This window comes from Anopheles cruzii, chromosome 3, assembly GCF_943734635.1.
Source record: "Anopheles cruzii chromosome 3, idAnoCruzAS_RS32_06, whole genome shotgun sequence".
Lineage (NCBI taxonomy): Eukaryota > Metazoa > Arthropoda > Insecta > Diptera > Culicidae > Anopheles > Anopheles cruzii.
This window is the reverse complement of record NC_069145.1, coordinates 63,396,057-63,410,906: the sequence shown is the minus strand read 5'-3', so window position 1 is coordinate 63,410,906 and position 14,850 is coordinate 63,396,057. Positions and strand designations below refer to the sequence as shown.

At 46.6% G+C, this 14,850-nt stretch overlaps 1 protein-coding gene across 1 annotated transcript in view; it reads left to right on the top strand.

Moving 5' to 3' along the window:
* LOC128270755 (neural cell adhesion molecule 1-like) overlaps positions 1–14,850 on the top strand; it is a 137,776-nt gene that overhangs the window by 57,440 nt on the left and 65,486 nt on the right. Inside the window, exon 3 of the mRNA XM_053008171.1 lies at positions 6,948–7,077. Within this exon, the coding sequence (XP_052864131.1) occupies positions 6,948–7,077 (130 nt within the window). The remainder of the gene's footprint in view (positions 1–6,947; positions 7,078–14,850) is intronic.

The following is a 14,850-nucleotide window of genomic DNA, read 5'->3' as shown; positions in this document are numbered from 1 at the left end:
GTTTTGGAGAGTTTCATAAAAATTTTACCACATGCAACTTGCTTGCCACAGCTATTTACGAGCCTTGCCGCACGCTTGCGCTGCGCTACATTTCGCGGCGATGGCGCACGAAGGGCATGACTTTTTCGGTGGAGAAACCCGCCGTCTGATGGCTGTTGCTTCGTGTTGCTAGTTCGCGGCTTATGACACTGTGGACCTTGGCAAACACGAGAAACACCTTCGCAACTCCCACGGTGCGACCTCTGCGTTGCCCGTTCGCGCACCGTTTTGCAACAGATCGTTAATTATGTTGCTGTGCGCCGAAGGAGTTAGCGCTCTGGCGGTGAGTTCCGGCGAACAACGCGCGGAGTGTAGCGTGTGGGACTGTGTCCACCACACAGAGAAAGGTCATGCAGGAAGAGACACTAGAAAGAGAAAAGTTATGATGCTCTCGTTGATGCTGTTTGAACAGGGAGTCGAAGAGTGGTGGAGAAGACGAGAAACCCTCTCGAAGTGGATGCAGTGAGCCAACGGGTAGCAGCAGCGTCAACACACGGGCACGACAACGAAATAGTAACGGGAAATGTTCACAACTCCGGCTATGCTAACATGACATGTTAAAGTACAACAAACTCCATTCCCCCACGGAATGCGTAGTTCTGCAGCAGGAGATATAGTGTTTGACTCTGCTTTTGCGCACAGCTCTTCACGATTCGTTGCAGCATTCCTTGCATCCGCTTCTGCTAACAGCTGGCTCAACAAATTAGGTTTTAATGAGAATCTTGCATGGTCGATGATTTCCTTCGCACTTGTTTTACGCTACTCTTATATTTAATTGAGCTTTTAAACGGTAATTACTGATTTTGAAAATACGTTTACAATGCTAATGAACTATTTTGCTGGTTGCATATTCAAATGTTAAGTTGATTCGAATAAATTTCAATTAATTGATTCCCAACTCCACTAGCCCTCACAGTTATTGCCCTCGTTGAACCCCTCGATTCGGACCTTGTGTTACGACAAAATGCTGCGAAATGACGTGCAAACTGCCATTTGTCCTTACCCCTCATGCTCTCACGGCTTTAAGTATCGCTCAATATTTCAATCGCCTTAAACGCAAGGCTTTCGCAACGACAAAACTCTCCTAATACCCGTAAATTATTGCGCCATTCAGACCCCCACGTTGGTAAGAAAAGTTCACGAAGAAGCTTTGCCCCGTCAACGGGGGCCGGAGAAAATTCGTCGTAATTGAGTTACTTTTATGCAAAAATTAAGAAATCTCGTAGCGCGCCGCCAAAAATGTTTGTCTTGCAAAATATCGCCCTCGGGCTAATCCCTCAGCGTGACCCATCCGGGCAACTGCTGCCCCAGCGATCAACTGGTGGAGGACAAATTTTCTTTCTTTTTCGCCCGCTAACATCCCCCCGGTTTTGTCTGTTTCTCTGTCTCCCGCGACGAGCAGAGTCAAATTTTCCTAAAAGCGTCGTGATCCGGAATCTTCCCTAAATAGCTCCACCGACGACGGTTTGCCGGGCCGCGTGAAAATAAACGCAACTGCTAAAGATAAGCCACCGTTCTTAGCGCTCGCCTCGGGTAGGGGCGAAGTTTCGTCACTCGCTCCGGTTTTCTCCGGCGACCATTACCTAAAGTTCGGAAATCCTCAACTTCCAGCTCTCCGCGAGTGCGACATGCAGAAGAAATTTTTGCAAATTCTTACGGATGCTTCAAGATGAATGTTCAGCCGAAACTCTTTCCGGGAGCTGTCTAGGGGTCCGGCAACCTTCCGAAGTTTCTTTATGCTTTTTCGGTTTTCCATTCTGTCCAACAGCAACCCGCGTGCAGGATTATATGCATATTAATAGGCAAAGTTTGACAGGCGCAAACCGGACCGAATCTAGCGGTCACCCGAAAACAATCTAAATAAGTACGCCTCGGACTTCAGTTTGCATTCTATTATAACCGTCAGCATTCTATTATCCTGGCAGAAGGTAAAAGATGTTTTGTTACATTTAACAATGAGTTGGAAATAACAGATTAGTCTGCTATGCTTTCTTTCCCTATGCTATGCCGATTTTGCCGGAGGTCCCTCAGAAAACCTCAGGAAACATCAAAGTGCGTTCAATGTTCAATCGAAAACGTGCAACAAAATGCCAAATTTCTACCCTTTATTGTCCAAAAATACAACACTGTTCTCAACTCTTTGGGGCAAAAACGATAAAATCAATTTATTAGCACGCCTGTTTGTCGTGTTTAACCTGTACACCACACAAAACACGAAATTAAATTTTCGGAAACCGTTTCAGTAGATGCTTGGCACTCACTAACAGCAAACCTGCGCTTCACACTTGCGCCAATGAGTGTGGCGTGAAAAAGTTACTTCAAGCGTGCGGATGCAATTAATTTCGCTCACCTCAAATTCACGACGTGATTCGGCAACTTCTTCCCACTGCCGTGGACACCGCACCCGGCCCCGATGATGTCGGCGGTGCCTTCCTGACAGCCCGGCTCGGTGTGGTTTCGGATGCCAAGGATTTACCCCCGGTTCGGCGACGGCAACTGTCACGGCAACGTGGAAGGCGGGCGGCCTTCGAAATGACGGGAACGTCCTGCTCCGCATTACTATCGCTCCTAGGCTCAAGGCGGCGGAGTCGGGCCCGTTTTGACGAATCGTCTGTGGCTTTCGCAAATTAAGACCAACAAACAAGCGAGCCTCGTGTCTGCGAGGGGCGCAGGTCTGCCACGGAGAAGATTGTCTGGTTAGCTGGTTGACTGGTATTTTGCTTAATGAAATACGTAATCTGATGACTGCGCTTGTTTCCTTGCCGGCTGCCACCAACAAAATCAGTGCTGCGGTCGGGACCTACGCCCACCCCCATCTCGGCCCGGTCTGCCGGTCTGCTCCCGGAGATGCTGACTAATGCACAACGGTTTGGCCAACTTTGGCCCGAGCTCAACGGGGCATAAAAGTAGCCCACATGCCACCGGCCTGGATCGACTTTGGCTCGAGCTGGTGGCCGTCGCTGTGTGACGTGCATGCATTGAATGTGTCCCCGTTTTGGGTCGTATGTGACCGAGGGTGCGCAGTGAGTAGATTAAGACAGTCTGCCTTGCGCCGTGCTTGTGGCGCTGCAAAGCGCAAAGAAATCCGACCTCGTCCGGTGCATAGGCCGGCGCACGATGGGCTCACCGTACTGACCAACGCGCACTCAACAGGGTCAAACGGAGCTTTAGCGTGCTTTGGAACGGAACCAGGCCCGAACTCGGTTAGCTACTCATGGAGCAGCGACGGAGTTCACGGCATTATCTCTTATTACGGGCCATAATTCGTTCGATGTGTCGGGAAGAATCACCCCGACGGATACGCTTCACCACCTGAAGGACACCGACGGCCAACCGAAACCCGGACATCAAGTAGAATATTATCGTCATCAGAGTTAGCAGGATCAGTTAGCTAGAGGACATCGCCGGAAGCCGATTAAGCTGCTGCTTGCCAAAATGGCTCGGTAGGAAAATTCGTTTTCTCTGCGGGCAAATATGGACTTTGGTTTATTGTGGCTCTGCACAAGGTTGTCCGGATGTTCTGCAGCGTAGGACTGCCCGAAGAGGATGCACCTGTATGTGTATTTTTTTTGTTTTTCTGTCGGTTCTGGGGCGAGAGCTGTGCGGATCAGACTTTATGGTTTTTTGGACAACCATTTTAGAAGTCATACATTTTAATCGACGTAATTTAATGACAAGAGAAAATATGAAAAAAGGTTTATTATTATTAAAATATTTATTTGTGACACACTTAATATGCGTTAGCAGTGCATTGAAAATATGGCTCATGTTAGAAAACGGTGACTATTGTAAGGCTCTCGTCTCAATCTCTTATTTTAGACAATTTTGGTTTAATTGAAGCAAAAGAAAAAAGGGACCGTAGAGCTTTAACTGAAATAATTACTTCTACTTGTACATTGTTTTACATTTTAGATCAAGGTTTAGATCTAAATTATGTCAAAAATATTTCAATATATAGTAGAGTTTACAAAACAATACGTTTTTTTGTTTCTAGAAGTGACTGTTAACTGAACAATGAACAAGCATAATCGCTGCAACAACATAACTTTTCCGAAACATCCAAACTAATTGTAATGTAATGTAAAAGAGTAATGTTGTTACAAAGTTAGAACAAACGTCTGTTAAGTAACTTTATTACTTCCCTGTGCCAAAATCATTTCCATGCTCCCGTTGGCAACCGATGAAGTATCAACATAATCGTTTGAGGATGTTTATCCGGGATTATCCCTTTCGCGTCCATGCTGAGCTGCTTCGAACGAACACACATAAGCGGCTCAACACGGGGATCAAATGGTTAATATGTATTTAGACTTGATGCCTTCTTCAGCTAAGTCCCACCCACCCACTAGTTTCTGGAGCGCTGCAAGCAGGGGCGCCGAATTGTTGAATCACAAATATCCCATCCATCTCTAATCTTTACAGTCCGCTAACGATGACCGATCATATATCAACAGATAAGGCCCCGGGATCCGTGAAGCGATTTTCCATACACGTCTCTATTTGTCAACGGAACCGGAAACGGAGCGCCGGCCCTTGGCAACCGAAACCCGTTGCCAGTCTTTGACCTGGGTTCTTACGGCGTAACGACACGGCATAAGATGTAGCCCTTTCCGGCGACGTCCGCAATACATCATGCCCCCGGTGCTGACACTGCGGAGTGCTTTCGGTTCCGTTTCGCAGAGGCCATCAGTTTATTCATCAACCCCATCAAAACGGGACACGACCCGACGGCGGCTGCTTCTGGGTCACTTCTGACGTTCCGGGCTTTGCAGCAACATATGAATCTCCATTAATCATACACTTAATCTTTGTCGCACGCGGAAAACTCCTCGCTTCTGGTGCTCCGTGCGAGACGGGCATGCATACGGAATGAGACGACCGGAACCGGCGATCCCTGGCGAGGTGGCAAGCCTTTCCGGGTGCTGTTCGGCCGTCAGAGGGTGCTGACAGGTCATGACGCCGGACCGGACTCAGCAGTCCTAAGGTTCTTCTATTTTTTAACAAAACTTTCGAAATAAATATCAACCAATTGCAACAACTGAAGTGAAATTATATAAAACGATGTAATAAGAAAAATTAAAAGTTTACTACATAATTATAAAAAGAACATTGCTGATTAAAAACAGAGCTCCCGCGCACATTTGATGCTCTTTATATCTCTCTGATGTCCATTTTGCGGTTGTATGTGCCTCGATTCGTTTCCTTCTTCAAAGGCTGACGACGTCCCGTGCAAATGCAAATCAGAAGTCATGGGCGCCCTGGACAAAAGAGCGGTTTGCGAAATGTGAAAAGCTAGTTGGTTTCAGCGCCAACACACCCTTCAACATATTCTCTAGCCCAAGTACCCGGCGTCAGCGGCTCATCCCAAAGGCCACCGGCGGATCGCTGCCTACGCATCACGCGTATATTCCGGTTCCGTACATAAATCAACATCACGTTGGATTAAAGTCTTTCGACTCTAGCTGCACAGGGTCACATTAACACTCCATTCCAACGGAGTTCAGTGGGACATGCCATGTCTGCCATGGTTGTCGCCGAAATGTACGTCATACTTTCTGACGTGACGCTTACGACAAATGATCCGGCATTGTCTCCCCGAAAAAGCAAAAAAAAAAACAAACAGAATGGAGAAAAAAATCCACCATCTTCTGCTTATTCTTTGGCTCCACCTGCATTATGAAAAGCGAACCAACCAGTCTCTGCTATTGTTTTTCGTCCCTGAAAAACAACCCCAGCCGGCCAGAATCCGTACGGAATCCTTTCTAGTGTGCCCGTTCCCGTTGGAGGACCGCTCGAGGAGTGAAAAATAAAACAGCTCAGCACACAGATCCACCGCTGTGTCCGACACTATGCAAAACATTCATAATTTCAAACACTTCCGACCTGACCCCCTGCTGTGGCGCCTGCTACGAAATCCTTAAAATCTTCCCTAATGTAAAACACCGAAACGAAGAAGAGGGCCCGCAACGATGTTGTTGCTGGCCGAAGCTGTGCCCGTGGTTGGGCCGCCTTGGGAACGTGGTTGGGCCGGCAACTAAGGCATCATCGCCACACTGATATCTGATAGCCTCGGCAACGCTCCCGTGCCAACCATTGTCGACCATTTTGGCAGCATATAACAAGGCATGTGGGAGGGAAAAAGAACACGAGCACACCGGGAATCGAATGACGGCAGGCCATGGTCGCATTTCACACAACATACATTTTATCATCACAATGAAAACTATTCACACCCCGCCGCACGGCAACACGGGCAGCCGCCTGGTCCGGGAGGCTTTAACGGCGTACATTGGGAGCTATCATCGTTTCTTCATCTCTTGCTGGTAGTTTATTTGAAACCAACGAACATCCTGGGCCACATCCGGCACCAGAGTACTTTCGTCCATTGTGCGCTGGGAACGGGCGACTTGAGGACACTTTAACAGGTTCAACCCTTTATTCTTTCTGGTGATGACGATGGTGTAGTAATTACAAACATTTTTGAGTGTGGGACCACTGTGAACAGGACAAAACATGGACATTATTTCCTACCGTTTTAGGGCTCCAGCGTTGTCGTGTCGTTGAAACGGTTTTCCACTTCCAGCAACAACATATACATTTGTACATTTCGAGATTCTCGTTCTGGTGGAACTGTACGGCACGGTTCCAGGTATAGTTTAACACACGGGACAGCTGGCCAAGTTAAAACACAAATGGATCACGACCATCAGCATGTGATGGTCGGTTCTGATTGAAGTGTATTTGATCAATCATAAACTCTATACAAATTAACTCCCAAACCGGAACGCGGAAGTCCCGGCACGGAGCCGTTTCCGGGTTACGTGGAACGTTTCTACCCCGAATCCATCCAAAGTCCCACTTTACATCAGCCCTGCTAACCCATGCTTTTTTATGTTCCGTTTTTGCAGTGAAATCGTCCGAAATCCAGGCGGTGGAGGGTCGCAAAATCTCACTGCCCTGTCCGCTGTCGGCACCGTCCAGGGATAAGGTTTACATGGTCCTGTGGTTCAAGGATGACGCCGGTATCCCATTGTACAGGTAAGCAGCTTTGCATCCTTTCTACGAGTGGCAGGAGACGGTTCCTAGCGGATGACATTTTTCCCATACTTTGCAATCGATCGGACCAAGAGAAGCGTTTCATCGGAAGAATGTCCCTAAGCGGCAGCTACAATGGGCAGCCCAAAACGAGCCGAATTGGCGAAACCTTCCTGGCGTGTCGAAGGCGCCCCGACCGGTTTCCGGGGGCCATTGTGCCGGAAAAGGTACGGTATCCTTTTCGCAACAGAAATCTAATCGGAATGTTTGCCGATGCGGTTGATAAAGAAGGTTTGAATAGTACCCTTCAAATCGTCTCAAAGTTACGAGGACCAAATGTTTTGAACAACCAAACAGGGATAATGTTTAAAACGGCACATGATGATAGTGATCAGTGTTAGAAAATCAAAACATTGGACAAGAAAAGCAAATATTGCTTAAATGTAAGCATCGAAGCAATGAGTGCTCAAGGATTGTCATAATAATAATTAAACGTTTCACATGAATCGGTAAACAACGATTCATTCCACGCTTTTTTTTTTAATTAAGTCCTTTCAGTGCGTAATTGTTATTTGCAGTGATCGTTTGCGCCGTGTCTGGTGACACTTTATTAATGCCCTGCCCAAAGCGCAAGGACTCGCGAACCGGGTCACGAGAGCGAGCACTAATGAGGCAAGGAAACCCGGAAAATCATACCTTTTTATACGTACAAAATCGTACACAAACACATTACGTGCCACCAAATGAACAGGATTCAATCACGCGAAACGTTTTGGGGCTGTTTCTCGGTTCGTGTTTCTTTTGTCCCAAATAACAGGACTAGGGCATCCGGAATCAGCCCCGAATACGCACCCCGAACGGCTGGTTTCGGTCGTATTTGGCAACGTTTGTCGTGTTTTAACAATTTCACACCAACACCTTGATAACGAGGGCCAGATAAGCGAATTTAATTACCACACATATTTTTGGCGGGGCCCAGGCCACATCGAGCTTGTCACGAACCTTACGATGTTCGTCCAAGATTACCCGGACGTTCAACATTTATTTTACTAATCGAATTCAAATTAAGTAGTTTTACTAAACCTCTCGTACGTTTGATGGCTGATATGATTGAATCGCATCGCAAATTTTAAAGGTGCGGCTAACTCCGTAGCCATAAAAGCACAATTGAAACGATTGAGTACGCCTAGGCTTACGCACTCGACTTGGGCCCAACTTTCGAGCGGCTCGAAAAGTGGGACGATCATAAATAAAAGGGCACACGCAAAATATCGCTTAAAGACACTTTTATAGCGTTCGGTGCGCTCGATAATGCGCCGGGACGATGTAATTTCTCTTGCAAATCTCCCGGGAGAGTTGCCGCCAAAAATTTATGTCTTCGCGAGGGTCCCAAAGGTCGGGCAAAGTGCGCGACCCACACGTTAAGCTGTTGCTATGTTTCACGTGTTGCGGGTCGGGACAGCAGTGCGGCCTATCTGTTTTTTCCTTGAAAGTGGATTGTTTTCCACTTGCTGCAGCACTACACGTACCCGAAATGGGAACATTTATTTCAATTCTTTCCCCCAACGGTGGACCCAGCTGCGGACCGGCGGGCGACATAATTCAACCATTTGCCCGAAAAAGGTTACCCCAAGACGTGCCCTTTGAAATTGTGTTGTTTTGTAAACGGTTCATGTGGGAAAACGTGATCGAAATTATGCTGTTCTCGGTAACCGGCCATCTCGTTACGTATGATTGCTGTTTCTCGATGTTCTTGGAGTGTTCTTGACCTGAAGCTTTTTTCGATAACATTTTGTTCTGAATTCGAACATATTTATTTAAAAGTTCATTCTTTTTCAATATCGAGTTGACTAATAGAACGCTAAGGCAGCATAGAGATGATCTTGTCCCCATTAATCTACGCTTCCTACCATAAAAGCTATCGAATCTTATTATGCTCTTGAACGAACTTTCGAATCGACGTGGAGCGAATCTAGTGAAAACGAAACAGCATAAGAACGACCAAAAAATAACTTGTTGAATACACGAATCTGACGGGGAAAATATTCCTCGAAGACAGCTACCGCTATTGTTTGGCTTCCGGGGGGGACCTTTATTACGTACACTTGTGGAGTAGCATGAAAACCATACGCCGCCGGAGACCGAAGACTACTTGATCAAGCCAGTGCAAGCCAGCGATAAGCAAACCAATCGATGAGCCGCAAACGATCGAACCGGGTCCGTCCCTAGAAGAGTTGCCTATTGAGGCGACTTATTGCAGCTGCTTACAGCTTCCTTCCCGGAGCACCCGGATACATCCGGCGTTGCTGATAACGGACCGTCACGACCAAAGCAGATGCCAATTCATCTCATCAATCCAGTTCCACTTCCCGGCAACAGGTTGCTTGTTAACGATTTATGTAAGCTGTCAAGTGCCGACATGACTGGCTCGAGCCACATCACTACCACCATCACGATGAACACACACTTAGTGCCCACTCTTGCCCCTCATCGTCATCGTCAGCCTCACCCTTGTCCGTCGCTTCGGCTTCCGTCGTGGATCTTTTCGGCACTATTATCTACCGGGTCGAACTGTGGCCGAAGACAAACTACTCCCAGTACCCCGGAGAGTCCGTTTTTGCCATCAACATAATGGAGCAAAAAACTATGTTTTCCACCCACCAGCCAGCACAAATGAGCACGCTTGACCTGCGGCCGGCCCCCGGGGGGGGGACGGCTACGGAAGTAATAATGGACTGTCGCTTATTTGCCAGCGGGTTTTTTGACAAATATTTAACCGGAACCCGGGCGACGGCAGCAGGATCTTGATCGTCGGCCATTATCGGAGTAGGTGAGCGACCGCGCGAGCGAAGTGCGCCAGGAAGAAGCGTAATTTGAGCTGCAGCGTGGTGTGGCCAGAACGGTTCTACCGTGGCGCTAATTGCCATTTAGTAGCAATTAATAGTGGTGATGCAAACCGGTTTCGTCGATTCATTTCGCGGTAATTAGTGGACCAAGTTGGTCCACCGACCTGCCGGCTTGGCTATTTCACGAGAAATTAAGCAATCGCCAATGCGCTCCCGAACGTCAGCGTCAGCGTGAGTCGATGCTTTTGCGACATAATGCCACTGATGATGTACGCTGTGGGAGTGGCATTGGATGGTCAACAGTGACGTTGGTTTCGAAAAGTTTACTCTTTCTTTTCACCGTTTTTTACCATCGGTTTTTTCGGGGGTATTATTTTCCGTAGCCTATAAAAACAGCTCATCCTTGAAATACAGGGTGGCCCAGCCCGAATTCTTTTTTCCATTTGGTAATAAAATAAAAACGGCTTAATACTTTTCGATACTTGAACTTTTATTTGAAAGGTTGATTCCTAAATTTTTATTCATGTAAAACAATTTTGGTCAAATGTCTACCACAATTGGTTTGGCAGTGGCTCATTCGATCGACCTATTTTTGAGTGCGTTTTTGATTGTTTCTGGTCCTATTTTGGCAATAGCAACTTGAATTTAGGGCTTGAGGTTGTCAATAGTTGCTGGTTTGTTCACAAAACTTAAATATCGATTTTGGCTGACGCTGTATGGCACGTAGCACCGCCCTGTTGAAACCAAACGCCGTCCAAGTTCTCAGCTTCAATTTCACCGAAAAACCAATCAGTCAAAATCCGCACCAAACAGTCACTTATTGTGAATGCATCGGCTTCTCTTCCGCGATTTGTGGGTTTGCCAAACCGCAATACTGCTTATTAACATAGCCACGGAGGTGGAAATGAGCTTCAATGAAATGTGCTTTTGACGAATGATTTGACGGAAATTGGAATTTTTTTTTAAATATTTCCCAGCTTTCATCAAGCGCAAAACGTATCATTTCGTCAATTTCAAAGTGTATACTGATTGATTACAATTTGCAGAATTAAGTTGGACGTCTTAAACATCAAGTAATTGGAAGATCAAAAAAAGAGCGTCAAATGGGCCACCCTGTATTAATGCTCTCTCATGCTATTCGAAAGTTTAGAAATATTTTAAACGATGAACTACTCTTCTAAAAATATAAGGATGTCGAATGTGGATAGAAATCTCTATGTTGAAGAAATGCTTTAGTTTCATCTAACTTTAAGCATTTGAATATCATCAAAATCTTTTATATAGTCATATTATTACAGTGAATTCCACTGCAAGAGTATTGGTGAAGGATCTTTAACATAAACAAACGATGCGCGAGCTGACATTAACGTCGGGGCAGGCTGCACCCCGGCCTCGCCGATGCTTTATAAATATCCATAAAGTCTTACATCCAATCAACTGCCTTTCGGTTGCATGTCGCGCCACGAACGGGCTTCTCTGATGCACGCTTCACTGCGCCGGTTCTAAAATTGCGTCATCGTTCGCTCAGTTCGGCGGGCTCACCGGAAGATAAAGGCGCCCTGCCAGGACCCGCACGGCTTTGCACGACCTTAACGACGTTTCCGACGTTCGCCAAAAGGATACGTCATCGCGTTGGTCGCCACCGCGCAGTTCGTTTGATATTCATAAATTCATTGTGGCTTCTTAAATTTTTCAATTTTATTTTCATGATCCCTTGGCACCGTTTCGCACCAGTGCACCGCTAGATTTTGCGCAATAAAGCCCGGCTGCGACACTCCGCCGTGCACAGGCCGCTGGTGACGATATGGTGACAATCTCCGAACTCACTCTGTCGGGACGGGTGTGCCCTCCGGAAAACCGGAAGACTGTGGCGCGCTGTGGCCCCAAGACCAAGGGCCACAGTGCCAGGATTCGCCAGGATTCGAAATCGTTTGACGGAGGCAAACGCTCAAAATGCAAAAACCCACCCCGGCGAGGTGTGCGAACGGCTTGCGGGGCCAATCGCCTGACCTATGCTCGATCCTTTCCCGGATTTGTGGCACAATACTTGGAAGCCAGTCGATATAAAAGCACACCGGCAATGCATATTCTGCATATTTCACATAAAAAAACATAAAACGTTTCATAAATCGAATATTCTCCACCAACGACCCGAAAGCTTAAACTTAACGAACGACTGTAGCTGTGCAGTCCTCTCGGCTTCGAATGTAAAAATATAGCGTTAAAGTAGTAAAACGCCACCAAAGCCATTAGAGTACGATGCCAGCCCTACAGGGTTTTGATTTCAAAATAACGAAGGCGAATGTTTAAATGAAGGCATTCCGCGGGACACGTGTTCCGCTGGATGCTCGCCTTCGATTGGCAGAATATTTTGCCAGTTTCAATAAGAGCGTTACTAAAGAGCTATCATTTTGAAGATACAGAAACCAACTGGCGCACGAGAAAAAACGGGCTTTGGAAAAGCAGACTACTGACTACTCTCTATTGAATAACTAAACAAATTGTTTTATAACTTCAAAATGCTTTTTTGAAAAATAAAACTTTAAAATGCACGTCCTTTAAATTGCTCGTTTCATTCAAACATATTTTTCTCCGGATGTCGGTAAATTTAAATTATTCTTTCGTTTGGAACCTGCCCTGTAAAACATGCTCAACTAGGAACACAACTGTAAGACACGCTTCGCACCTTTCCAAAGGCCAGCACTGTGCCTCGGAAACGATTGATCTGAAATATGTCTTGCAAACAAATACCACCCAACCCAAAACGAAACGAACCAGAACGAAGCATTTTGTTTCTCCAGCGACCAGCTGGATGGCCTGGGGAGACATGATAATACGCTTACGCTGCCAACATTCCCGTTCGGCTTGCAAGCTGCCTCGTTTCGGGTCCGTTGCGCAGGAAACAGCAACCCGAGCCATGTAAAGCGCTGGGTGGCAAATCACCACCACCAAGCTGTGGACTGATTGGAACCTGACCGAATTGCGATTTTCGCCAATACATTCATTCATTCGGTCCTCGAACGCCCCGGGTCTGCCGGGCCGGGTTTTCCGATCCGGCCGAACCTTAAAATACTGGACCCCTTCCGGACGGTTGGTAAGGATCATCACCGGACACTCTCATGTCCTAAGTGTCCTTCGCCGCAAGCAAGGTTGCCCGGGACCGGTGGCTTCCGCTCCGTGTGGGCTTCGGCCCACACCGCGTCCGAACGAGCCAACCAGGGACTCTTGTTATCGACCCGATCCGGACATCGGACCGACCCGAGAAGGGCTGGGAAGTACCAGAAAATTGATGCCCTTGCTATCAACAGTCGCTCACATGTTTATCAATTTCCCCCAAAAACAGGCACACACACACACACAGATGCTGTCCCAAAATTAGAGGGTAAGGCCTTTAGGGAGAATGGTAAATTCGTGAAGGACGAAGAATATCCACCGGGTGGGTCCACCAGAACCCTCCCACAGTTACCCTTTCGAGCACCACGTCCGAAGAACGGGTTGCGAAACGGGGTTTGAAGACCGTTCGAATAGACGTCACGCTGGACTGGACTACATTCGGTATTTTTCGGAGGTCCAGCTGAGAATGGTGCGCCGTTGACCCTCTTATGCTGCTTTTGTTCGAAGTTCCCACGAAAATAGCAGGCAGCGGGGGCCACCGAAAGGTGGAGCAAATTTGAATGCGGGAATTGGTGCATGGTACGATCCCGGACGAATTGTGCGGAATAAGGGAGCACAGTGACCCGAAAGTTACTTTGTAGTTTGTCTAAGATCAGTGGGCGATTGATATCTTTTGGAAATTTTCTCCCATTGTTAGCCTTTATTCGGTCGGCCCAAATTGAAACCATGGAAGGTTATTTAGCTGGCTTTCACATAAGGTCAACGCCTTGAAAAAGGCATGCAAGTCTTCATGAAGAGTAGAAGTTATTTTTAGTTAACTTTGAAAAAAGTACATAGGCTTAGGCACGATATGTTGGCTATATCCTGTATATAAGGTAATATTTTTACTTTTTCGCAACAATTGTCAGTTAGCCAAAACCCCAAAGATTTACCGGAAAATCAACGAATTTGGTGTTAGTGTGTTGCAGAGCTCCCTCGACAACTATTTGAGTTGTTTTTAAAATAATTATTACGATCGGTTATCCTTAACATTGTTTACACCTTTTACAGGAGAAAGTGTATTCTGACACAAAACGAAAGATAAACTTGCAAACGTGGCTCAAGTAGTAAATCTGTTTCGTTTCATCGCTGTATTAGACTATTTCCAAGACTTTAATCGACTCCGTGTAAAACTGTAATCATCCCTCATAAATGACAGAAATAATGGCTCTAAATAGTATGATTAAATTCATTGACCCTGCGCCCCAATTCATTAACTGCCCATTTTCACAAAGCTTTTGTTCATCAGTTCGTACGGCGTTTGATCCATTCTTTCCAAGCAAGCACGCTCTCAAATTTGGCGTTTTATGGCCAACATTTTGCGCCAAAAAGCTTTCCCTAAAATTCGCGCTTCGCATGATTTAGCATTGGGCTCCCTTTATGGACGACCCAAATATAAATAAATAGGTGCGTTTCCACGTGTTCCCCTGCCGAGTTCCGGGGATAGATGGGATAATTTCTTCCGATAACATAGGGCGCAAAAAAAAAGGAATACTTTCCCTCAGCGCAAGGATCGGCACTTAGAGAAGAGGAGCCATTTTTCATGTTTCTCATCTGTGTTTACTTTTATCAGCCTGCGGCCTGTGTTTTCCACCGAGAAAACGGATATCTCTTTCATAGGAGCACTTCCCGTACCTCGCCGTCCTAATTTCCGCCGTCGCCGTTGATGCAATAAACCGTTGAAATGAGGATTAAATTATGTACTGGTGTACTGGTGTAAATAAATATTTATGCAAATCTGAAGACGCCGGCCTCCATCGTCCGGGCCGTTCTTTAA